General features: G+C 32.8%; 2 protein-coding genes across 2 annotated transcripts; one reads left to right on the plus strand and one right to left on the minus strand.

The window, feature by feature from the left end:
* Positions 1-856: 856 nt before the first annotated feature.
* On the plus strand, positions 857-3,043 carry LOC145599082 (uncharacterized). Its single transcript, XM_081655492.1, has 2 exons — positions 857-2,023; positions 2,209-3,043. Exons 1-2 carry the CDS (start codon positions 1,966-1,968, stop codon positions 2,556-2,558), a joined length of 408 nt encoding a protein of 135 aa, XP_081511618.1. The 5' UTR covers positions 857-1,965; the 3' UTR covers positions 2,559-3,043.
* Positions 3,044-5,424: 2,381 nt separating this feature from the next.
* LOC145597668 (transcription factor ICE1-like) lies at positions 5,425-9,912 on the minus strand. Its single transcript, XM_081653889.1, has 4 exons — positions 8,506-9,912; positions 6,648-6,866; positions 6,047-6,217; positions 5,425-5,766 (listed from the first exon to the last, which is right to left on the minus strand). The coding sequence occupies exons 1-4, from the start codon at positions 9,712-9,714 to the stop codon at positions 5,662-5,664; spliced, it is 1,704 nt and encodes a 567-aa protein (XP_081510015.1). The 5' UTR covers positions 9,715-9,912; the 3' UTR covers positions 5,425-5,661.
* Between the last annotated feature and the right edge of the window lie 15,731 nt (positions 9,913-25,643).

Raw genomic sequence — 25,643 nt, forward strand, 5'->3', positions numbered from 1 at the left:
TTTTTTTGGTTTTTCAATTTCCTCCATTGGATTTTACTGGGAATTGTGCAAAATTGTTAGGATTTTCCCCTTTTGTAGTGCAATGCGTGATGCAATTTTCTAGTGGATGATTGGTGGTGTGAAAATAGGGGTGAAATGGGTTGCATTTGTTGCAAACCATCTACAATTGAAGATGATGGTAAAGAGAGTCCAAGGGAGCAGGTGGTATCGTCGGAGGTAAGGGTTTCGTCAAGAGTTGCTTCATTGAGGGAAGATCGCAATAATCATCATAGGTTGGGCAGCAAGAAGGGGTAAAGGGAGGGGGTCGGGCGAGGTCGCCGGCGCCGGGCGCCGTCAAAGGGGAGGGGAGGGTGGCTGACGGGATGGGGCTGGGCACTTGAGAGAGGTTGGGTTTTTTATTTTTATTTTTATTTTTTAAATTTATTTTTTTAAATAAATCTAACGGAACTCTAACGGATTCCGTTAAGTGGTAGTGAAATTTAAATTTTGTGATTTTAGGTGGTAGCAAAAGAAAATAAATTTTTAGCTGGGTAGCAAATGTGAAATCGGGGTGTTTGAGTGGTAGAAAAAGTGAAAATTTCCTATTTATATTGAATAGGTTTGGAATTTTGATGTCAATGAAACTCTTATGCTAAAATATTATCGTCCTTATACGAGTTATGGCTTATGGAACACTATATTGTATTAGAAAAATCTAAATCAAAAGGTAATAAATCTAGATTTGTTATTATCATTTGATCCTGAAAATCATTATACAAAAAAGGGACATAAGCTAAACAAGTAATTATTCCTCTGTATGATCTACTTGAATAACTAATTAAAGAATGTTGAGGATATAGAGCTTGTTCATATTTACTGAATTGAGCTGAACTGAACTGAACTGAACTGATTGGAACTGAACTGAACTGAACTGATTGGAACTGAACTGAACTGAAATGAATTGAGCTGAAATGAATATTTTATGTGAGAGGGAAATTAAGAGCTGAACTGAACTGATTGGAACTGAACTGAACTGAACTGAAATTAAGTAAATATGAACACGCCCATACAAGAAGATATACGTTAACGAAACCCGTTTAAAACTGGCAAAATAAGTTGTCAAACTGACTGCGTTCAACTCGAACCAATTATGACCTGAACCGATTACAACTCGATCTGATTAGGACCCGATATGTTTTGACCCAAAACCCGCTTTAAACTGATCAACCCCGTTTTTAAACTGATCGAATTTAACCCGAACCGATTATCACCCGACCCGATTATCACCCGACCCGATTAGAATCCAACCTGAAAAGAAACTGTGATAAAAATAAACCAAACCGAACCAACCCGAAATTATTTAAAAACGACTCGAACTGACCTGATAATAATTCCAACCCGTAAAAAATCGGCCCGTTACAAACCGAAAATCGATAAATCGGACCCAAACCGAATCGAAAACCCAATTGACACCCCTACTTTTACCATAATAAATTATTCCACCCACATTATTAATTCATTCTCCTAAAACTCTGCGCACTTACAAGTGATGCAAATAAAACAAAAAAAAAACAAAAAAAAAAACGGAGAGAGTATAATAATCTTAAAAAGAATTCCTAAAAAAAAAAAAATATTTCACCAGAAAAAAATAAAAACGCTTGGAATAACAAAATGTAAAAAAAAAAGAAAAAAAAAAGGAAAAATAACATAGAATTCCTGGAATCGTGAATCTAATCCAAAAAAATCCACGAATATCTTAACCACTCACTCCTCTTCTTTTTTAATCCTCCTAATTTATTTTGTTTTTTTTCTTCGATAATTGAAAGGAACAACAAAAAATACCGAACTTCTAATTTTCATTCAAGTTTTGTTCTTGCGTTGATTCGCAAATACCCAATTCGATTTGGGGTATTTGCTCATCTGGGTTGTTGTTGATCTTGTGATTTGGTAATTTTAGATCGTTTTTCGTCGATTTCTAGGGTTTTTATGTTGAGGAAGATGAATGCGCCTTCTCAAATTGAAGTTCTTGAGAAAACCTATCAAGGTTTGTTCTTTGTTGCTTGCAATATTGTTTTTTTTTTTTTTTTTGAGAAGATTGTTTTTTTTTTTTTTTTTTTTTTATTTTATTTTTTTTTTTATATATATCATGTATAATAATCTTGAAATGTTTCTGATAATATTCATTGTTTGATTGATCTTATTTTGTTTTTGGTTGATTTGTTGCTGCAGTTGCGACATACCCATCAGAAGCATTGAAATCAGAGCTTTCTGTTGAATTAGGGTTAAGTGATCGGCAATTACAGATGTGGTTCTGTCATAGGAGGTTAAAGGACAGGAAATGGCAATCAGCAGGTGGTAGTGGTTTAGGAAAGAGGGCAAAGAAGGCGTCGGCTGCTGCTCCTGTTATTGCCACGGTTGGCCCTCCTGCAGTTGTTACTCAGGCAATCCTACCTGCTCCTGTGGGTCCCAAAGATGAGATGTTGGTTAATGAACATGGGTCAGGGTCGGGGTCGGGGTCAGGGTCTAGTTTATTTTATAAATATGGAATATTAGAAGTCCTTTTAGAGATAAAACTCTAAAATAATTTTTTTACCCTAAAAAATATACTAGAATAAAATTATTTTAGAAGTTTTATAAGGTAGTTTTATCAGAGTTTTATATGAAATTCGTTTATCTATTTTATACTTTTTTTTTTCTTTTGGACAGCAATCTATTTTATACATATTGAATTTTAGAAGTTTATCCTAAATAAAACTTTAAAATAAATTTCTTATCTAATATCATAGGTGTCGTATTCAAGTTAGTTTGTCGCCTACGTGGTGCAACACTTGACGAAAAATTAGAATGTCAAATGCCATTGTTTCGTGACCTGTTGAAAATCTAAACTTTTAGTCAGGTCACGAAACAATGACATTTGCCATTCTAATATACTTTGTATTAGTTATATGATTGCTTTTTAGATATTGATAAAAGAATTAAGTCAAAATTGATATGTGACTAGTGAAGATAATCTCGGGGCGTTTGACAAGTGGGAATGGGAATTTGGGGATTATAGGATGGTAATGGGAATTAAGGCTGTGCACAGGTCCAGAACCGGACCGGACCGGACCGGGAACCCTTGGACCTGAAGACCGGCATTTTGACATTTTGGGGACCGAGGACCGGACCTGAAAAAATCAGGTCTGGACCTGTCCGGACCTGAATTTTCAGGTCCGGTCCGGTTTTAGACCTGTTAGACCTGTTTCAGCAATTTTATTGTTTTTACTCTTGAAAAATAAAAACATATAATTACACAAAAGCCTATTAAGCTAAAAACTACAACGCCAATTACACACTTATTAAGTCAAAAATCAGTACAATATAAAATAAACCAACTATTAGTGCCTAATCATATAAATTAAACCTGTCAGAAAAAAAAAAAAAACCAAATAAATAAATCCTGGGGCTAATCTTTATGCATTTTGTAGAAAAGCAAGCTTATTACTTATATAATTATATTCAGATCTACTATAATTTATTACAAAGATGATAACTATTTGATACTTTACCAACTGAATTCTTGGCAGCAAGCGAAGATATCTTAAACCTTAATAATGAAATTATCCATTTATAGTAAGTAATTGAACATAGTAGAAGTCGAACAAGTAGGTTCGAAAAGCAAAACTTCGAGACATAGCTTTAACTCGACTTTGAGAGTCCCGATGAAGAAGAAGCGACGCAGACGGTGAATCGATGATGCTCAAACTCGTCGGAAAAAATGGAGTATGTGTGACTGCGCTGGAGAGTGGAGACTATAAGAGAAGTTTTTTGAGTTTGAAAATGTTAAGGTAGGGAAATGTGTAACTGGGTAAGTCAGTGAGTCAGTGACTAATAAAAAATTCCCCCAATTATTATTAAAATCCGGGTTTCAGGTCCAGACCTGATTTTTCCGGGTCTAGACCTGACCGGACCTGAAACCCGGAATCCACAATTTTCTTGGACCGAAGACCGGCCCGGAATCAGCAGGTCCGGTCCGGGCTTATCCAGGTCCAGTCCGGTTCAGGTCCAAATTACGGTCTGGACCGATTTTTGCACAGCCCTAATGGGAATGGGAGTTAGAAGGTGGGAATTCATAAAATATGTCCAAAGTCTTGTTTGGAAAGAGATGAGAATAGATGGGAAATAACATTTTACAATTACGAAAACACCCTTGTAAAAATTATTCCATTCTATTTCATTAATGGCATTTTAGTCAATTCATTACTTGTTTCCAATTCCCATCTCTATTACCTACTCCCCCTAGATAATAGAATGATGGGAATTGAAACATTTTATTCCCATTCCCATGAACCAAACATGGGAATTACCGTAGGTTGGGATTAATATTCCCAATCCCACCCTCAATTCCCACTTGCCAAACGCCCTCTAAGTGTAACTAAGAAAAAAATAATCGAGGGATTATAAAAAGTTTTAGTGCAAAATTGCAAATGCAAGTTTAAATCTGACAAGCAATAAAATTTTAGTCCAATTTGAATACAAACTTTATAAAATTCAATCTGGTCCATATAGTCCCACAGTGTCGGACTGGACTTTGTACCAACCTTTTATTGTCTTCGATATTTATTGTTTGTATTGGCTTTTTCATCATTTGTACTTTGTAACCCAAAAAAAAAAAAAAAAAATAAAATAAATCTTTTGTAAAAACTATGCAAAGTTGGTATTTATGAAATACCCGTTGAAATGAATCTGATAGAATTACATATATGTGATGATTTACAATCAATCTTCGTATGAAATAACATAAAGAGAAAAGAAATAAAGGGAGTACACTTTAGAAATGACATTTTACCATTTTACGAGTATTCTCTACAGGTGACTTTTAATGTACAGGATAGAACTGTTAATGAGCCAAGTCCAAACAGTGGTAGGCTCGGCTCGAGCTCGAGTGCTTAAAAGTGGGGCTCGGCTCGTGGCTCGAGCTCTTTATTGACTCGAGTTCAAAATCAAGCTCGTTATTAAGCTCGATTTTGAAAATAGGCTCATTTAAGCCCATAAAATATAATCTATGTCGCATAACTTACCCAAGTACCTAGATATAACAATGGGCTGTAGTTATTGTGCTTATTAACTTTATTTAAATATTAAAAAACATATAATATTTATTAAAAAAAAAAAAACAATTCGAGCAGCTACGCGAGCTATTCGTATAGAGCTTAGCATGATGTCGTCTCATTTAATCTCAAGCCGAATCCGAACTCAAATCGAGCCTTGTCGAGCCGAGCTTTGACCGAGCCGAGCTCGAACAGTTCACGAGCAGGCTTGGCTTATTAATAACCCATCTCATCTAAAGAAGTTGAGAAAATACTGTACCAAAATATACGAGTAATGTCAAATTCTAATCTTTGATCAGAGATGGTAAAAACAAAAAAAAATTGAAAATTTATAAAAACTTTACTTCTATTAGAATTGTAAAAACTACAGAATAGCTAATCCAGAAAATCCAAAGAACCTTAAATGAAAATGAAGGTAAATCAAACTAAGAATAGCACAAAAGCCTTCAAGCTGACCACCATTACAACTTCAAATATCTCTTAAACTAAAAATAGTTCTTAAAGGGGGTAAAAACAAACATGTTTTGAAAATAGCAAAGTTCTTTATCATCTTCTTTGGATCCAAATTTTGAAACAACAATCTCCATTCGATTCACACGTTGCCATTTCCCACTACAGTCGAGCCATGGAAGGTGGTTAAATCCAAGAGCATAGCTTTGATTTGGTCAGGGTGCAGATCCTGCCCATCCTTGCATTGCTGAAAAGGACAACAATGAAATCCATCAGTGACATATGCTTCTCTGAAAGCAAAACAGATAAACGACGTATGCTACTACAACAATTATGGCTGACATCTTATCAATATCATCTTGTCGAATGACAATCCTATGCATGACTCAATTCATTACAGGTACTTATTACTGACATGGCATTGGCTTCTCTGTTTTTTGGTTGGGAAGGGGGGTTTAGTTTAAACCAGTACACAACTCATTAGTCACAGATGCAAATGAATACAAGATAGAGAGAGGGTAAGTTACCTCAGCGCGAAAAATGTCCATAGCAAAGCCATTGAAGCAGCTGATCACTGCTTGCTGGATGTCTAAACCAAGACCATCTAAGGTCTTCATGGTAGAGAGCAAGAGACCTGGTCTGCGGCCGCAGAACATGTGGATGTTGACAGCTCTTCCTTCCCTTAGCCTCACCTCAATCTACAAAATTAGAAAAATCAGAAGGTTGTACATAGATTTTCTGTTCCTCTCCTAACATGAAACAAGATGTATGCTAGTACAGAGAATTTCTTCTATTGTGAATTCAGAACATAAATTTGCAAATTAAAATGGTTGTTGTCATAGTTGGAGATTTAGAATGAAGCATAATCTTTGAATTTGGCCTCTGCACGCCGCAAACAAGTACATCAGACAAAATTTTGGGACATCTAAATGACATTGAGATTGCATTAAGTAGCTAAAAGTTGGAAATTTTCTGAAAAACAAATTTTTAGGCTAATTCACAAAAAAAAGTTTTGAACATACATGTTACTAAGTTTAGGGAATACTTTACATATATTGTAAGTGAAGAAAACAAGAACGATAACTCAGATTAATGAAGGAAATTCATGAAAGAAGACCAAAAACTCACCCTTGCAGGCTGACCATTGGGGCTTGGCAATGAGCTAGGACAGAGTTCTTCCTTGATTCGAGATGGTAAGTTAGGCAGTGTCGGTGTTAAAGGATGGAAATTTGTTGGCTGCGGCAATGAAGAAGGGGTAGACTCCAGTTCATTGTGGAGATCATTGATCTTTTGCAGCAGCTCCTTCAAATACTCGATAGCATCCCCAAGTATTGAAGCCCTATCCATCTGTAAATGAATTTGATAAATCATTTGTTGGTCAGTTTTTATGCTTCTTTTGGTCAGTTTGAAAGTACAACAGCAAAATTTTGATAACATCAGCAAGCAAAATAGAAATCTGACTGTATCTTGTCTTAACTTCAGCACTCATTCTAGTATTATACTCCAAATTTAGCAAGAATCTTACATGTATAGAGAACAATTATGGTATTTTATGCTCAAATCAGGCATGCATTTTCATTGAGTTACAGCTCTGAACAATAGGCAGAAAACATAAATGTCACAGCAGAATATTTCTCTCTATCACCTAAGAGTCTAAGAAGTACAATCCACATGACTAACTAAAAGAGACTGAGAAATGCTCTTTGGTATACTAAATTAAAATACCCTGTTATGATATATATGAAGCGGGCAAAATACTAAATTTTTTTTATTTTTTTTTTTTTTTGAGGAAAGGCAAAATACTAAATTTTTTATTCTAAAATGATTGACTATTAGTTTTGGAATCCATGACAAAATCACGAGTGAATAGGTATTAACAAATGTATTGATTGATGCTTAGTAGATCCACTTTTAGCTTCCTATGCCCTTGAGACTACATAAATTATTTTCCGTAAAATCAATTTTCATATTTATGGGGCAAATTGCTCAATACCAAAAATTCAATTTAACACTACTCTCCACTCTAACAAAGATTATTTTACTAAAAGTAATAGTTACTCTTATACGACAAGTATGGCTTAGTTTTCTTAAAGTACACCAGTACAGAATTGAATGAATGCAATCCCCATAACCTTGGTAAGCATTTATTACTCAAATTGTTTGAAATTTGAAACAATATTTAAATTGGATGTTTGAGAATTTTTTTAATTTTTTTATTTAAGGCTAACGGTTTATGTGAATAAAATGTGTACGTATCCCCAATAACCGTCTATTGTGAGCTAGACAACCTAATAATTATAGGTTTGTTAAAGTGGCAATAAATTTTTACAAATAAACAATCCTCGTTCTTACGTTATCGTGGGAAGCAAGATTAATGAGCCAAAAAACGCGCAAATGCAAGCAACACCAAAACTTAATCTCGAAGAAACAACTAAGCAAGTACCACATGATTATTAACCAAATGGGTTTGTTATGAAATAATCTAGTTCTAGTAAATTGAAGATCAAAATAATTAGTACTTTTATCTTAATTTAGGAAGCCAAATAACATACATTCAAGATTGAAGAAGAGAAATTGTAGATGCCTCTTCTAATGTAACTTAACTTTTAGGACAGTGGTCCACTTGTATAGACAATAAATAACTAGTCCACCAGATTCATGTGAGTTGATTTAATGCTTAACTTTCATATAGTATGCATTTACACCACCAAAGAGTAACGTTACATTGCAACCAATGATGTGATGTACCAAGAATATCAAACTTTAAACTCTCAATTTCAAGAACTAGAAAATAGATTTGATAAATTGAAATGTCCAAGCATCAATGATAGTACTACTAACTAAGTCTACTGCCTAAACTCACGAGACATCATAATAGCACAAATCAACTTTGAATAATTCTAACAACATGTAACAATTGAATTCAAAAAAATCAACGAAATCACGAGGAATCGATAAAAAAGAACAAATTAAAGAAATTCTTCACCTTACTGATCTTGGGGACGACAGATCTTAGCATGTATAGCCTATCATTGAGCTTCTTACGACGCCGCCTTTCAGCCATTAGGTTCTTAGCCGGTAGGCCCTTCTTCTTACCTTTGGAATCGCCCCCGGTTAATGTGCTAGTATTATTGGAATTAGTACCACCATTTTTACCCCCATCATCTCCACCAATCTTAAAATTATTGTTCTCAGTAAAATCATCAGAATCATAATTAAAAGCTGAGCCATCTAAACTAACACTATCTAAAACACCCAAATTCCCAAATTTCCTCTTCTTATCATTATTATTATCACCCCCAGAATTTTCCCCAGAATTCAACCCAGAATTTCCACCCAAATTCCCAGAATCATCATTATTATTACTACTATTATTATTAGCAAAACCACTTTTTCTAAGGGCAGCTCTTTTCTGAAAAAGAGTAGGTTGTGCACCAACAGGTGCAGAATTATCTAGAGGTTTTAACAACTTTGATGTTCTATTCATAAACATTGTATTCCCTAACCCTTCATCAAAACCTCGAAATCGAGAACCTGAACCGGAACCTGAACCTGAACCAACTCCAAATCCATCATTTTCGCCTAATTGAAAACTTGTAAAATGAGGATTAGACCCCAAATTTGGACTACCCATTTCATTTTGAGTACTAAATTCACTAAACCCAGTTAAAATCCCACCACCAACAACACCTCTGTTCATCAAATCAGGCATTTGGGGATGATTATGATGATGATGTTGTTGTTGGGTGTCCTGAAAAAACCCATTACTTCCAAGATCAAACCCTTGAGTTAAAGGGCTGTTAAAAATGGTGGGTTTTGAAGAAAACAAGTAAGAATTTGAGTTAAAAACAGAGGGTGAAGGTGAACAAGAAGAAGATGAATCAATATGATTTAACAGCAAATTTTCAGAACCTTCATTTGGGGTTGAAAAAGTAATTGAATTTGGATTAGTGATAGTGTTATACCACTCATTCTCAACTTCAAGCATTGATTTGAAAGTTGCTAATGAAGCAACATCAACCCCATCAACAAGTTCTTCTCTGTTTTCGCCTCGGCCGCCACCATTGTTACCACCAACAGCAACAGCAACAGCAGCAGCAGCAGCATCAGCACAAGGATTTCTGTTCCATGTAACTGATGGATTTTCCTCATTTCTCTCATTCAACCAGCCAACAGAATTTGTTCTTGACAACATTTTTTTTTTATTTTTGAGAAATAAAATGAAAGGATTTTAATTTTTTTTGAGAGAGATTGGAAGAGAATTGAGAGTGACAGGGCAGTTAAATAGAGCAGCAGCTAAGTAGAATGATGGTGTTGCTGCTGCTGCTTCGAACGTTACAGTAGTTTGTTGCATATAAGTGCTGATTTTGGGTGGCCTTTTTTGCCTTTTTTATTCGGGTATTTTATGGACTCTAAAAAGTGTAATCATTGATTGGTTTTGCCTTTTATGGTTATCAATTATTTCATTTTTTTACCAAGGGATGGTAGTAATAGGCGGTTTGTTATCTTCACCTTTCTTATCTAAACTTATATAGAGTCGTAACTTATCTAAACTTAATTGAATTAATTAGTATATCGATGATCATTGTTATATACACTCGGGTGTACCGTACACCCAACTAACTCAAGGTTATTTTTTAGCTCTTTATTTGATGATAAAATGAAAAACAATCATCACAATGAGAACAAATACTTATGAGTATATAGTTCACCCTGGTCTATATAACAACCTTCCATAATTACCATTTTTGTTAAAATTAACTAAATAATCCTTTTGGTATATTGCATTATTGATTCATATTATAAATGCACATCAACTTTAATTTAAAGCCAACTCATTCATGAAAGGAAAGAAATTAATATCTTGTGAATCTGTGATTAATTTGTATGTAAATTATGATTTTTTTGTGATGAAAATGAGAAGAATGTTTTTACTTCGTAATAAACAACGTGACTTAGGCTATATTCTATTCATCACGCTATTCATCATGATTTGCTTGAGCCGTTGAGCTTATCTTACTTAGGCTTGTTGTTATAATGGATGCAAGAAAGAAAAATATTGAATATAAAATTTACAAGAAAAACACACACAGATTTACGTGGTTTACCAACAATGTGTTGGCTACGTCTATGGGCAAGTAAGAGTAATAGTTTTATTGATATTGAGGAAAACAGATAACAGATTCATATATAACAAATTTGAGACTAATAACTGAAAACAGATTGATTGTTTCACACGCCCCTAATTGCTATCATTCTAATGTTATCTCTCTCATAACTCACTAGATAAGAAATTTCTGAATAATCACTCAACTGATTTGACTAGGAGTAAACCTAAGGGTATATATTGAACTCTCCAAAACAGGAACTAAATTGGGCTAAAGCCCAAACAATAACCATACAGACCAAGATCACATGGTGATCATGTTCCATGAACCACGCCACATGGCCGTGTATATTGAAAAGTACATAGTAACACAGACTACACGATCGTGAACAATGGACTACACGACCATTTATCTACCCTGAGTCACTGATTCAAGGCATATTTCTTACAAATCTCCACCTTGATTTGAATCTCCTCACAATAAAACTGATGTACCAGATGTACCAAAGTAGACAGGTGTACTAGATGTATCGAACATGACGCCAGATGTACGAAAGATCACACGGATATAACAGATAACAAATAACTAGAAACAAACTCTCCTTGGCTCAGATTTGCCACCGCTAGGCATCAGATTTGCTCCTTTAAGCATCAGACCAGATTTGCCCAAAGGGCAACTAACAACTTTGAATAATTTGTAAGTCCAAGCATCCTTTGGACTTACTCTGCGGTACCATATTCGAACATACAGTTTTGTCAATGCTTATCTCAAGCACGAGCAACACCTCAATTAAATCCTAGGATACACTGAAATCGGGAGGGGAGCTCTAACCACTTGATCGAGCTATTACTGATCACTCTAAGCGTTGTCAGTATATCGTGGTATGTTATTTCACCCAAATTTATCTTAACTTATACGAAATTACATCTTATATAAATTTAAAACACATAATAGCACTTTATATAAATGATCTAAATCATTAGAAAATAAATTGGTTTATTTATTAATTTTTGCTTAACTAAACTCTAATGAAGCTAATCAACAAATTAGTTTGTTATGCGACATAAAATTTTAAGTTAATCCCCTATGTAGCTAGTTTGTGCCTCTATGGTTAACTACTAGCTTGTGATTATTTTTTTTTTTTTTGAGGGGAAGCTCGTGATTTAAATGAACCTTAATTTCTTAATTAGTTAGATTAATAAATTCAATTTTACTAATATATCAACCCCTTTTTTTGGCAAGTTTTTTCTCAAGAAAATCAGCCGGCCCTAGCTAATTTCATTTTTAGATCAATGGTTAAACTAGTAACAAAGAAATTTTCTTCCCTAAAAAAAAAAAAAAAAAAAAAAAAAGCAAGAAATTTTCAAATTGCAAGCAAATCCCTAGGTACAAATATTAGAGATGCTCTAAACTTTCTAGTAAATTGCATTATTGAATTCATAATTAAATATTGTTAGTGGACCAACTCAACCAAAAACTTAAGCTGATGGTGGAGTCCCAGGAATATGATTTATACTCTATCACTCCCCCTCACATGAAAGGCCCTTTGGGCTTGAAATGTGGATGCAACACACAGGCCCACCCATACATGGTGTGAATTAATTCCACTTTAAAGAAGGGGTGGATGAGATTCGAACCCGTGACCTTTGTGTCACGTTGGCTCTTGATACCATGTTAGAGGACCAACTCAACCAAAAGCTTAAGCTGATGGTTAAGGCCAAGGAATATGATTTATACTCTATCAAATATAAATGCACAATAACTTTATTTTAAAGCTGAACTCGTTTCTGATTGGAAAGAAATCAATATCATGTGATTAAGAAAGCAAAGTATGATTAAAGTCTTGAGAAAATAAAAGGGACCTTTAATAAATGAACGATTAAACTTAATTTTACCGAATTATACTTATTTTTACTGAACTTGACTTATTTTTGCTGAATAAGACTTATTTTTACTAAACTTAAACTTATTTTTACTTAACTAGAATTAATTTTACTGATTTGAACTTAGTTTTACTAAACTAGACCTAATTTTAATAAACTGGACGTATGTTACTGATTAAAATTTTGTCTGATTGTATACTAATTAATTATAACTAACTTTTCTAATAATTTCAATTTAATAAAAATATTGGTTCAAAAAAAATAAAAGAAAACATGGGATTAACCATATCAACCTATCTTTTTCTTAAAGATTAAATCCTACACATTAATTAGATGTGTCAACAAGAGTTTGGAAAAATACACTTTAATAATCTCAACTATTGGCGATTTACCTAGAATAATCCCAACTAAGGATTATTTTCTAACAGTCCCAACTTTACCTCCAGCGGTCTCAATGACCGATAACCTGTTGAAAAGGTAAATTTTAGTTTTTTCTTCATAAATGTCACGTGTCAAAACTTGATTATTTTTCAATTTTTTTTTAAAAAAAAAAATCAAACAATTCTTTTTTTTTTTTTTCCTTTAAATTTTTTGATTTTTTTCTATTAATTTTTTGAAATTTTTCTAATTGTCTGATATTTTTGTTATTTTCAGAATTTTTTTTCTTATTTTTTTGATATTTTTTTGAATTTTGAATTTTTATTTCTGATTTTTTTATTTTCTAAGTATTTTATATTTATTTATTTTTAAATTTACTAATTTTTTTAATATCTGATTTTATAATGAAATTTTCTAATTTATTTATTTTTTGACTTTTTTTATTTTTGATTTTTTTTATTTTTATTTTGTACCAATCTTGTGTTGATACGTGGCATATGACCTGTTACAACAAGTTATTGACCCTTAGTTGCCCGATTGGGTCTACTAGAAGAAAATAAGAGGCAAAGTTAGGACTGTTAGAAAATAATCAATAATTGGGATTATTCAGAGTAAATCGCAAATAGTTGGGATATTAAAGTGTATTTTTTACTAAGAGTTTAGTCTAAGCGGGTCTAGTTTTTATGTTTGAATTATGCTCTTAAACATCATGGCCTTACAAGCCGATTTTTTTCCTTCTCAAATTACAATTAGATTAGGTTGTGTCTAATTGCGATCAGATAAGCTTTTGTCACCTTTAGAGCACTCACATCAGTGAGCATTTTTTTACTCATGAGTAAAAATGGTGAGCAAATTTGCTAGAAATGGTACCCCATCAATGAGCATATTGAAAAATGCTCGTGAGCAAATCTGATTTTGCTCATCCTATGAGCAAATTTGAGGATGAACAGTAACTACGTGGGGCCCAGCAACTCTCCAACTCTCCAATAAGCTGCTGACAGGGCACTTCAGTCAAGCCCGTGAGGAGCTGACACGCGTCCCTATCAACCTCTTCACCCAATCAACATAATGTTACCGTTTTCAAATGGTAATTAAGTTAAAACGGCTATTTTTTGGCCGATTTTGAATATATATATAAAAAAAACAACGGTTATACTTTTTTTTTTCTCTATAACAGATATCCATATTTTGACATATTTTTGTATAATTTCATAAATCACAAAAACACTCTATATTATTCTTACTCCCAAATTTTCTTTAAAAAAAAAATTCTTACTCCCAATGTGAAAAAGTAGGAGAGAGAATGATGAACATTTTTTTTTGGTCACTAGTGGGATAGAATTTGCTCACCAAAAATGCTCATGGGTTTGAAGAGAGAAAAAGTGACTAGAGAGTGAATGAACATTTTTTTTTGCTCACTAGTGTGAGTGCTCTTAATATGTCACTAACATTACATTTACAAGTACTCCCTTGTACTCGAAAGAAGGTTACATTTGGTAGTTTTATACGGTAATAAAGAAAATAAGATTGTTGAAAAACTATAGTTAGATGTCACATATGTGGCCGATTATAATTAACAAAGTAACTCCAATAACAATGACCAGGTGACCCCTGTTAGTCTGTTACACTGATTGAGAATTGCCTAAAATAATACAATCCGAGTAACCCCTGTAACAATGACGAAGTAATCCTTATAACATTATGACCCCCCCCCCCCCCATAATACAAACAATTGACTTTCGGTGTGGTCAGCCACACAAAATTTTGTGCACATATATCAAGTATTTAGGCATTAAATTAACTGTGAAAATAGAAAAATTTACATTGGGAGCAGGTAAATATTTTTGAAAATAGGTTAGTTGAATTGGATGTATGCAAATTTTGATAAATAATGGGGATAATTGTATGGAAAATATGTATGTATGAGAAAAATGAGTTTAAAAAATATTTTAATCTTAGAAATAATTGAAACATAACCATTAAGGGTCTGTTCACATTTATTGAACTGAGCTGAACCGATTAGAGCTGTACTAAACTGAACTGATTAGAGCTGAAATAAATATTTTATGAGAGAAGGAAATTAAGAGCTGAACTGAACTGATTGGAGCTGAACTGAACTGAATCGAACTGAACTTAACTGAAACTAAGCTGAACTTGTAGACACTCATTTGTGTCTCCCCAAAATCAAACCCAGTGATGAATGCCTTTCACGTCAAAACATAATCGAATGAGGTAAAAGTGTGAAAAGTCAAGTGTTGCGGTTAGTTTTTATTAAAATCCTTCTTTCTGTTTTCGAAAACCATTTCTATTTTATGAAAATGTCCAATTCAGTTTATTTTGGTCCATGATAAGGGTCCAATAATGGTGTAGTTGGATGGGGTTTGAAAAGACCTTTCCAACGATATATTATAAGCCCAATTCCGATGAATAATGAGGAAGTTATGGCCAAAATACTAAACTTGGCCCAAACCGGATTTTACCTACGACCCAATGATCATGAGTAAGTCCAAAGGTTTAATCCTATTCCTAAACTAATTAGGATTGATTAGAATCTTCTATAAGTTTCTAAAATATCTTAATTATCCTTTTTTGAAAAGATAAGATCATGGAATTTGATTTGAATATAAACTTTCCTTTTTTAAAACTTTCCTAATTCTATTCGGATTTAAAGATGTTCAAAGATAGTCGGATATTATTTTCGTGCCTTATATTTTTTATCCAAATTTTATATGGTTGGATAGATTTTGAAATTATCTTTCCAATGATATATTATAATAATGAATCCGAGCTATAACGAAAGAGATATTAAAGATATACGAAACTCTATCCAAAACTAACACCCTTTCACTATTTCGGCCATATCTTTTTATCTACATAATATTTTAATCTGATTCTAATTTCATTAAAAAGTAGAGTTCAAGAGCTTTCCAACGACATATTATATGACTTATTTGGGATTCTAGATAAAAAATATGATAAAAACAAAATTCGCAAAAAACTGTTTCTGTCGCAAAACGACAGGTTTGTCGCCTCGCGACAGACCTTGTCGCCTGGCGACAAGATAAATTTCTGGCGACAGGTCTAGTTTGTTAGCGACAGAGTGGAGTTTTATTCCTTATCAAATTCTATGATTTTCTGGACTATTTTCTTATAAATAGGGTCCCGAACCTCTGTTTTTAATCATCAACTCTCATCAACAATCAACTTTCATCAACAATCAATTCTCTCTTTCTCTCTCTCTCTTTCTAAACCAACCTTTTACAAATACAATATTCCGCATACACAAGATCTTAGAATATCTTAGCCAAGTTCGAAGTTGCCTTTGCCCTAGACGTGCAAGGTTTAATATTTTCTGAGGGTTTGGTCCCAAATTCAGTCTAAACTTTTTAACTCTTTCTTTCAATAATTTAATTTAGTTCTTTGATTTATTATTTTCATTGAAGTTTACTAACTTGTGTATTTTGTTATTAGAAAGAGGTACGAGGCTTCAAAGTATGTAATCTTATTACTCTCTTTCAATGTAGAAAGCATGTTTATTATTGTTTAATTCCTAGTATCATGTTAGGATGTTTTTAATGCTTTCTAATTTCATGTTTAGGGTGCCTTTACTCTTTCTAATATCATGTTAGTATCATGCATGTTGGGTTTAAAGCTTTGATCTTTATTGCTTAGTGACATGCTAGGATTTGTTATTAATCTTGTTAGCATCATGCCTAGGATCTTGCTATTATATTTAAGCTTTATTATGCCTTAACATAATTTATCATTCTTGTTATTATGTTGCTTGATATTATTGTTATTGCTTGATCATACCTTTTATACTTGTTAAAGGGAATTTGTACTTGAAATCACGCTTAATAAGATAATTAATAATTTGGTTTAGGTTAATGTGATTTTAATTCAACTGATCGCCAATAATAGTTTTATTTGTGCATTAATATTCAACCAACATAGATAAACAGGGTAGACTCAATATAATGTTTGTATGTTATTCGAAAAACGCGCATGAATACGAGCAGAACAAAGTAGAGGCCTATTTTATAGGGCGGGTCCTTTCTTTTGTAGATTGGATTCGTACCCTCATCCCCGAACCCTATTTGGTTCAAGACCTTATGGAGTCGATGGTCCTTTTGGATTTTCTTTTGGGTTTACAAATTCCTAAAACTTGTTGGCGACTCTTTTGCTCTCTTTTCTTTCCCTTTGGAACGCCACCATACTTTAGTGTATGATCACAGTGGGGTTCAAGTTTGGGATCATAATCCTTGAAATATTCCCTACAGAACTGAACCGAACTGAAATGAAATTAAGCTGAAGTGAACATGCCCGAAAAGGGAACACTAATAAGGGCAAACGTATGAGAGTAAGGGATAGCTTAGTTGGTTAAGGTTTTCCTCCCGGTTTCAGGGGAACGTGGAATCGATTCTCATAACATTCCCTAGTGACACTCTAAAACACCCAAAAAAAGGGAAAACAGAGCCCTTTATTCTGGAACGGATGGAGTAGTTCTGTATGAAAAGAAGAAAAATTATATTCCGTACTTCCTCCGTTTCTGTAATTTTTAGTTGCACCACTATACTAAAATAACCGTTTCAAATTAATTTTACCATTTTCTTTTTTAAATAACAACAAGTTTTGGTGCAGCAGGCCATATCGTGTGGTAGAGTTACCCGAGTTATTCAGTCAATGTTACTCGAGTTACTTGGTCAGAGGTTACTTGAGGGTAGGGGTGAAAGTTCGATTTGCGGTTTGGATTATAGCCAAAACCGAATTCAATCCGGATTAATTCGGTTTCGAAAATCTCAATCCGAATCCAAACCGAATTAAGATTCGATCCAATCCAAACCGAATTAAATCAGTTTTTCAAATTAGAATCCAATCCAAACCGAAATTTGTTCCCTTCTTTTGCAACATTCAAATCCGAAACTTGAACTTTACTCAGAAAATTCCTACATTAATTTCTTGTTACTACATTATTTGTGAGAGAGTAAGATATTAAGAAAAGAGAATTGATAATTAGGTTTTTTTTTAAAGTTTGTATTTGAAAGGGGAAAGTGGTTTGATAATTTGAAAAAGAAAATGGGCTTAAAGTATTGGGTCGAAATTCGGTTTTCGGTTTTTTTAATCCCCAAACCGTATTCAATCCGTAATCCATATTTTTTAATTTTTTCAATCCAATCCAATCCAAATTTAAAAAAAAAAAAAAAATCCAAACCGAATTACTAATTCGGTTCGGTTTGGTTTTAATCTGAATTACTTTCACTCCTACTTGAGGAGTTCGGATAGAAGTTAGTGAGTTACTCAAGGGGTTCACTCGGTCAAGAAATACTTGAGGGGTTACTCGAGTTACTCGGTCAAGAGTTACTCGATTAGGGGTTACTCGGTCATAGATTACTTGAGTTATTCAGTTAGGGGTTATTTAATGAGTTTGGTTAGGGGTTATTCGAGTAATTCGGTCAGGGGTTACTTAAGAGGTTGTTCAGTCAGGGGTTACTCGGTGAGTTGTAACTCAAGTAACCCCTAACCGAGTAATTTGAGTAACCTCGACGACTCGAGAAACCTCAACAATTCGAGTAATTCCTGACCAAGAAACTCAAGTAACCCCAGCAACTCAAGTAACTCCTGACCGAGTATTTCGAGTAACTCTGTCGTACATTAGAGAAATGGAGCACCCGCATAAAAGTGGGCACTAGGCAGAATGACAGGTACTTGGAGTAGTAATTAATGTGGGAGTCCAGAAAAATAAATGAAAAGGGAATGAAATACCAAGATACTCGTGATTACTTTACCCATTATTTCTGTTTGCTAGTACTACTATTACGAATTTTTGGCTTAGTAATTAATTTTACTGTTTATCTTTATGGCATCTCTTATCTCTATGTTAACAACTATATGGATTTTTTTTACCCAATTTAGAGGTCCACTTTTATCCTCAGCTTATCCAACTAGGTGTACAATTTGGCCTGCCATGGCTTTTCCACTGGCCCATCCACGTATTTGTCCTTACGGCCTTACCATTACTTAAATATTATTTATTTTTAATATGGTTAAAAGAAAAATGTTCTAATGAGTTAGCCATGCACTGGTTTACCCGGTCTAGTTCAAAAGGATAAAATGTTTATTCGTTTAAGAACCGGTGACGGAATAAAGTGAACAAATTAGACTCTTTGGAAATTGGGTTATTTGAGTGTAAGGAAAATCTCTCTGTTCAATGTATTCTTTGTGATATTCGATCACACACAATTTCAAAGGGTACAAACTGTTAGGATTAGACTAAATGCCATCTGGTTTATTTCAGGTTGTTACTAGTTATAACAGTTTAACATGTGACAATACTTAATTGCAATGTACTCCGTATTGATGAAGTGTAATCATTTGTAGCAGTTGGAATTTCACAAACGTATAATATGTTGTTGGATTAAATTATATTGTTTCAGCTGTGTTAGTTCTCGTGTATGTAATGTATGATTTATATCGTGTTATGTTTCTAAATGGTGATTTTTGTGAAAGTGGATCCTATGGAAATAATGCTACTATCTATCAACATTCATGAAAAGAATGAGAGTCAAGGATAGCTCAAATGGTTAGAGCTTCTGTTAAATGATATATACTTTCCGATATATTTTCCGATATCTCTAACAGCTTCCCTCTCGATTCCAGGAGGTCATGTGTTGATCTTAAGTTTTGATGATGACTCAAGGAACCTAAGCAAACCCATAAGAGCTTTAACTTTTGTCCACTAGCTTTGATGTACTTGACAGGTTCTTATATGCAACGAGATTCTAGAGTCAGAATGGAGCAAGGAACAAGATCTAAGGACGAGCTGTGGATTAGCATAGAAGATAATCAGAAGCCGAGTTCCTTGAGTAAGGAACTGAAGCTCCAGAGTCGAAGCTTCAAGTGCCAAGGAGTCTATTGTAATTTTAATATTTATTTTAGGCTTCTTGTACATATGTTAAGTACTTTGATTTCTTATAGGATTTAAAGTGGATTAAATTTCAGTATTTTATTTTCCTTGTTTAAAAATGATTCTATTTTATTTTCGAAAAATTATCTTTTATTCTATTTATTTTAAAGATTTTCTGTTTTAACTTTATCCTATTGTTTTGGAAAATCTGACTTGGTAAAATCTCTTTTGAAACTCTTTTAACGGTTCTTTTACTTAGTCAAGGAGGTTGAGATTTTGAAGGAAGCAGTAAAACATTATCTTCTGCTTGCTGCCCAAGCCTCCACGAAACTGCACTTCCTAATTTTATGGAAGTTGTGGTTAAGTGGAAGTTAAGGCAAACGTGGAAGCTTTCAACTGATTTCCTCATAGTATAAATAGAATTAGTTTTCTGTTTTGAAAAACACACTTGAGCATTACAATCTTCTAAGCTTTTCGAAAACAGTCAAAATCCACTTTAGTCCTTGAGTGTCTTTGTACTTAGCATCTTAGAGTTTTAATCTGAGTTGTATTGGGGTAGAGTTTGGGTAAACTCTAGAGTGTTTAGTTTGCTTTGAGTGAAGCAAGGAGAAAGAGAGAGATTTGAGAGCTCAACTGATTGAGGGATCAGTTGAGGGGGAACTTAAGTTCGTAGAGGAACTTAAGGTTAGAGTCTTAATTTGTAATAGGTTGTTTGCCCTATTATTATTAAGAGTTGTGTTTAAAATCCCTTGTGGTCGTGGTTTTTCTTCTTGATTAGGGCCAAGAAGTTTTCCACGTAAAATCTCTCTTGCACTTTAAAGTTTTCGTTTAAGTTTCTTGTAGATTTACGCAAAAATTACCCTAGTTCCTCCACAATACAATTCACCCCCCCTCTTGTATTGTTCATTCAAGTCAACATCATGCGATCAATTCTCACCCCATCCTTGTGGCTCTTTAAACACCAAAAAACATTCATAAAAAGAATACTACTATCTATCAACATTCATGAATAGAATGCTACATAATCTTGTGTTTCTCACGTCTTTGATTTCTTTCAATTATTTTTTTGGTGAAGTTTGATTTAAAATAAGTGGGGAATAAAATATAATAAACCATCTACCTAAGCCACATGTTATTTTAGAAGAGTCAGTTTTGCGTGAGACCAAATTTACTGTAAGGCCTCGTTCACTTCACCTTATTTTTGCTGAACTTAAATTTTTTTTACTGAACTTAAATTAATTTTACTGAACTGAAATTATTTATTATTTTTGCTGAACTGTTATTATTTTTACTGATTTTCTATTATAATTCTTATTTAAGAAAACTGAATCTTAATGAAATTAACTGATTTTTTACTAAACTAAAATTATCTTTACTAAACTAAAAGTAATTTTACTTAATTGAACTTATTTTTACTGAACTGCTATTATTTTTACTTACTTTTATTTTTATAAGGTGAAGTGAACAAGACCTGAGTCTAATATATACTTCGTATGACCTTAGTAATCTAATATTTGACATTTTTTTAACTTAATATTTGACATTAATAATCTAATATCTAACATGAGAAATCTAATATCTGGCATTTTTTCAATAAGTCTTGTGCAAGACGGGTTTACGTTACTTTTATTGTCAAATGGTCAGTCTGAAGGTAACTTTAACTATTTTTATGGTAACTTTAATCACTTAAATGGTAACTTTTAATTTGTCGTTGGTTTAAATTTTATTTTAATGTGTAATTTCTTAGAGATTCATGATTACAAACTGCAAAGCAAGTATGAGTAATCTAATACATTATAAATTTTTTGTAACATAAAATTTATTATTAGATTTAATAGTAACTTTGTAGTATAAACGGTACCTTTAAATACTTTTATGATAACTTTAACTCGTCTTATAATAAATTAACATACACCTGTCTTTTTGGAGAATTTGTAAATTATCTATTAATCTAATGTCAGATATATTAAATATATTGGACTCACCATATGAGTCCAATTCACCCAATTTTATTTTTTTTTTCAATTTTAAATCAATATCATGAAACAAGTCTTTTAAAATTTTTTAGTTGACACATTTATACTTTTGTTATTATCCACAAATTCTACCCTAACTAGCCTTTGTAATTTATTAATTAGAATAATTGTCATGTGAAATTTATCCGCCTATCTCAATGTATATTTTCAAAGTATGTATATCAATCTGTACATTTTTTACTTATAAATAATTAAACTTATTAACGATTGAATTTTTGCATAACAAACAATATGATAAACGTGTGAACTAAAAAACAGCCAAAGTAAAGTATGCTTCCTTCGTTTCTTTTTACTTGCAACACAGCCTTGTAGCACTTGTTTTGAGGTCGGGTCTATGTAATGTAAACGGCTAAATTATTCATTATATTTTTTTACAAATGATACTTAACCCTATTCTAATCTTCGTGTAAAAATTATATTGATAAAATCGCTCGTTTACCCTCACTAATCATCTCCTAAAACTGCGTGCCTAAAAGGTGTGTTGCAAGTAAAAGAAAACGGAGGAAGTACATGCTAATAAATATACTTCCGTTTTCTTTTACTTGCAACACACCTTTTAGGCACGCAGTTTTAGGAGATGATTAGTGAGGGTAAACGAGCGATTTTATCAATATAATTTTCACACGAAAATTATAATAGGGTTAAGTATCATTTGTAAAAATTACTTATAATGAATAATTTATCCGTTTATAATTATTCATTATAATTATAATGAATAATTTATCCGTTTATAATTATTCATAAACCCGACCTCAAAGCACGTGCCATAAAGCTGTGTTGCAAGTAAAAAGAAACGGAGGAAGTATCAATGTATCGTATGATATATTTTGTTCTATCTAGTTAGAGATTAACCAAAGTATAATAAAATTCAATAATGCTACTATGTATAGTTTCTAGTATAATTTTTTTCTAGTTAGAGGAACCGTACAAATGTAAACTTGTTTTTTTAAGGGTAAAAAGAAAGAATATGTTATGAATTCCTCCTTATGAGGGAAATTCCTGATGCAACAGAAATTCAGAATTGAAGAAATAATAGAGTATAAAGATAAGGTTGTATAAAGAGTAATGTCCATGTAAACTTACTTGTATGTCATTATTTCTAATGCATATCTATCTAGAAATCAAACTGTACGTAAAAATGTGAACTTGCTTGTACGGATTCTAATATAATGGGTTTAGAAACTTAGGTGGGGAGTACATTTGGTTCATAACAATACTTTTAAATAAAAGGAAAAACAAGCTTCATTTCAAGATCAAACCAAATATATGGTATTAAGATAGAATCAAGTTCCAAATTACATATGTTATGGTTTAATTAAATTCTAATCTCATACTATTCCATGCATTCGGAGAACCAATCACTCCCTCATTTGATTTCTATGGAGAAAATGAAAAAAATTAAACCCCTCTCTATGATCTCACTATTTTGCATCTTTTTTACTTTACAAGGGTGGTTAATGCGCGCGTCATAGTCGGAATTTCTTTCTATTTGGCATTGTTATTAGCGTTAGTTAGGGAAAAAATGTAAATTGATATCTTAAGGGGTATAAATGTCCACACATTATGTTTAAGAGTTAAAAAAAAACAATTAACATTAATGAGCACAAATATGTAAATAAATATTTTAGGGACATAATCATCTCAACTCTATTCATTAAGTGTGGTCATACTTTTAAAAAGGTAAATGCGTAAATAAATATTTTTAGGGGCATAATAGTCTCAACACTACTCATAAGAGATTACTCATAATTTTTAAAACATAGTGAAGTGAAGTGTTTTAATAGTTATTGTGAATTAGTGTTGATTTATTTATGTTATTAATTGTTAATATCTTATCTTTTCTTTTACAATAATACATTAGGATTTGTGAGTAGTCTTTTATAGTGAGAGTTTGTAATTCGTGAATTTTTAGGTTTGAGGTATGATTTTATTGAGCAGGGATGAATTCATTTAACTGATTTTGTAATTAATGTTTTGTTTGTGTGATTGATCATCATAATAAAATTAGACCTTTATTTAGTGAAGGATTGATCATCATAATAAGGGGTAGCCTCAATTATTGTTAATTACTAATACCTACACCCCTACCATAAATATATATACCAGATTTCCTCATTTCATAAACTTTCTTTATCATCTTTATTTTCTCTCTTTAAAACCACAATTCTCATTTTCTCAAAAAAAAAAAAAATAAAAATAAATAAAATAAAAAAAAATAAAAAAGAAAAGAAAAGAGAAAAGAAAAGAAAAAACCACAATTCTTATTTTCTCTCTACTTCTAGAGACCATAATTGTTTATTTTTAATTTCTCTCTTCTCAATCAACTATGCACTTCTTGTGTTACTTCAAAAAATTTGCAAACCGATTGTAATTCGTTAATGTTATTATCAACGTCACCGAAATCTTCTCACATTTTTCACGGGAATCATCTCGCCGGAAATAGTACTATCGAAAAAATTGCCTTTTTTTTTTGAAAAAATTGCTCCCATTAATCTGAACTTTGCCTCATCCGCCGAAATTAATCCCAACTTTCGTTTATTATCTATTGCACCCAACTTTAGGGGGTATATATAGGAAAAATACACTTTAATAATCCCAACTATTGGCGATTTACCTAGAATAATCCCAACTAAGGATTATTTTCTAACGGTACCAACTTTGCCTCTTATTTTCTTCCAGCGGTCCCAATGACCGGTAACCTGTTGAAAAGGTAATTTCAAATTTTTTTTTTTAATAAATGACACGTGTCAACAAGTGATTAGTTTAGATTTTAAAAAATTAGAAAACAAAATTAGAAAATAAATAAAATCATAAATTTCAAAAAAAAAAAAAAATTAAAACAGAAAATTAAAAAAATAAAAATTAATAAAAAAATCAGAAAATGAAAAAAAAAAATTAGAAAATTAGGAAAAAATTTTTTTAAAAAAAATCAGAAAATAAAAAAAAAATTAGAAAATTCATCAAAAAAAATTAGAAAAGGATAATAAAAAAAACAAAAAGTTAAAAAAAATTAAAAAAAAAAAAAAGAAAAACCCCCGAAACCTCCCAGCCACCCTACCACCACCTCATAACCCCCAAAACCACCCTCCCTCCCCTTTCCCCGCCGGCGGCCAACCCCCTAAACATCCCAAAATGGCCGGCCGACACCCATCCATCTCGGTAAACACTCAGCCAGCCCAAAGCCACCCTCCGAAACTAACCCCCAAAACCACCCCCTCCCACTTCCCCGGCCATCAAAACAACCCCTCCTCTTTCCCCTACCGCCGAAATGGCCGATTTTGACGGTGGGATAAAGGAGGTGGGGTTGTTTCGAGGGTTGAGGAAAAGGAGATGGTGGTTATGGGGGTCGGGGAATAGTGAGTGGGGTGGTTTCGGGGTTGATTTTGGGCTGACCGGATGGTTTCCGAGCAAGGTGGGTGTCGGCCGGCCATTTTGGGATATTTAGGGGGTTGGCCGCCGACGGGGAAAGGGGAGGGAGGGTTGGTGGCTAGGTTACGGGGTGGTGGGAGGGGTGGCTGGTGGGCTTTGGGTTTTTTTTTCTAATTTTTTGATATTTTTTATTAATTTTTTGAAATTATTCTAAGTGGCTGATTTTTTTTTTTTTTTTTGTTATTTTCTGTTTACTATTTTTTGATTTTTTTTTTAATTTCAAATTTTTTATTTCAGATTTTTTTTTTTAATTTTCTGTTTTTTAATTTTCTAATTTTTTATAATTGTTTTATTTTTTTAATTTCTAATTATTTTTGTTTTTTTTTAATTTTGGACCAATCGTGTGTTGACACGTGGCATATGACTTGTTACAACAGGTTAATGAC

The sequence above is a fragment of the Chenopodium album genome, chromosome 20, assembly GCF_948465745.1.
Source record: "Chenopodium album chromosome 20, dcCheAlbu1.1, whole genome shotgun sequence".
In the NCBI taxonomy this organism is placed as follows: domain Eukaryota; kingdom Viridiplantae; phylum Streptophyta; class Magnoliopsida; order Caryophyllales; family Amaranthaceae; genus Chenopodium; species Chenopodium album.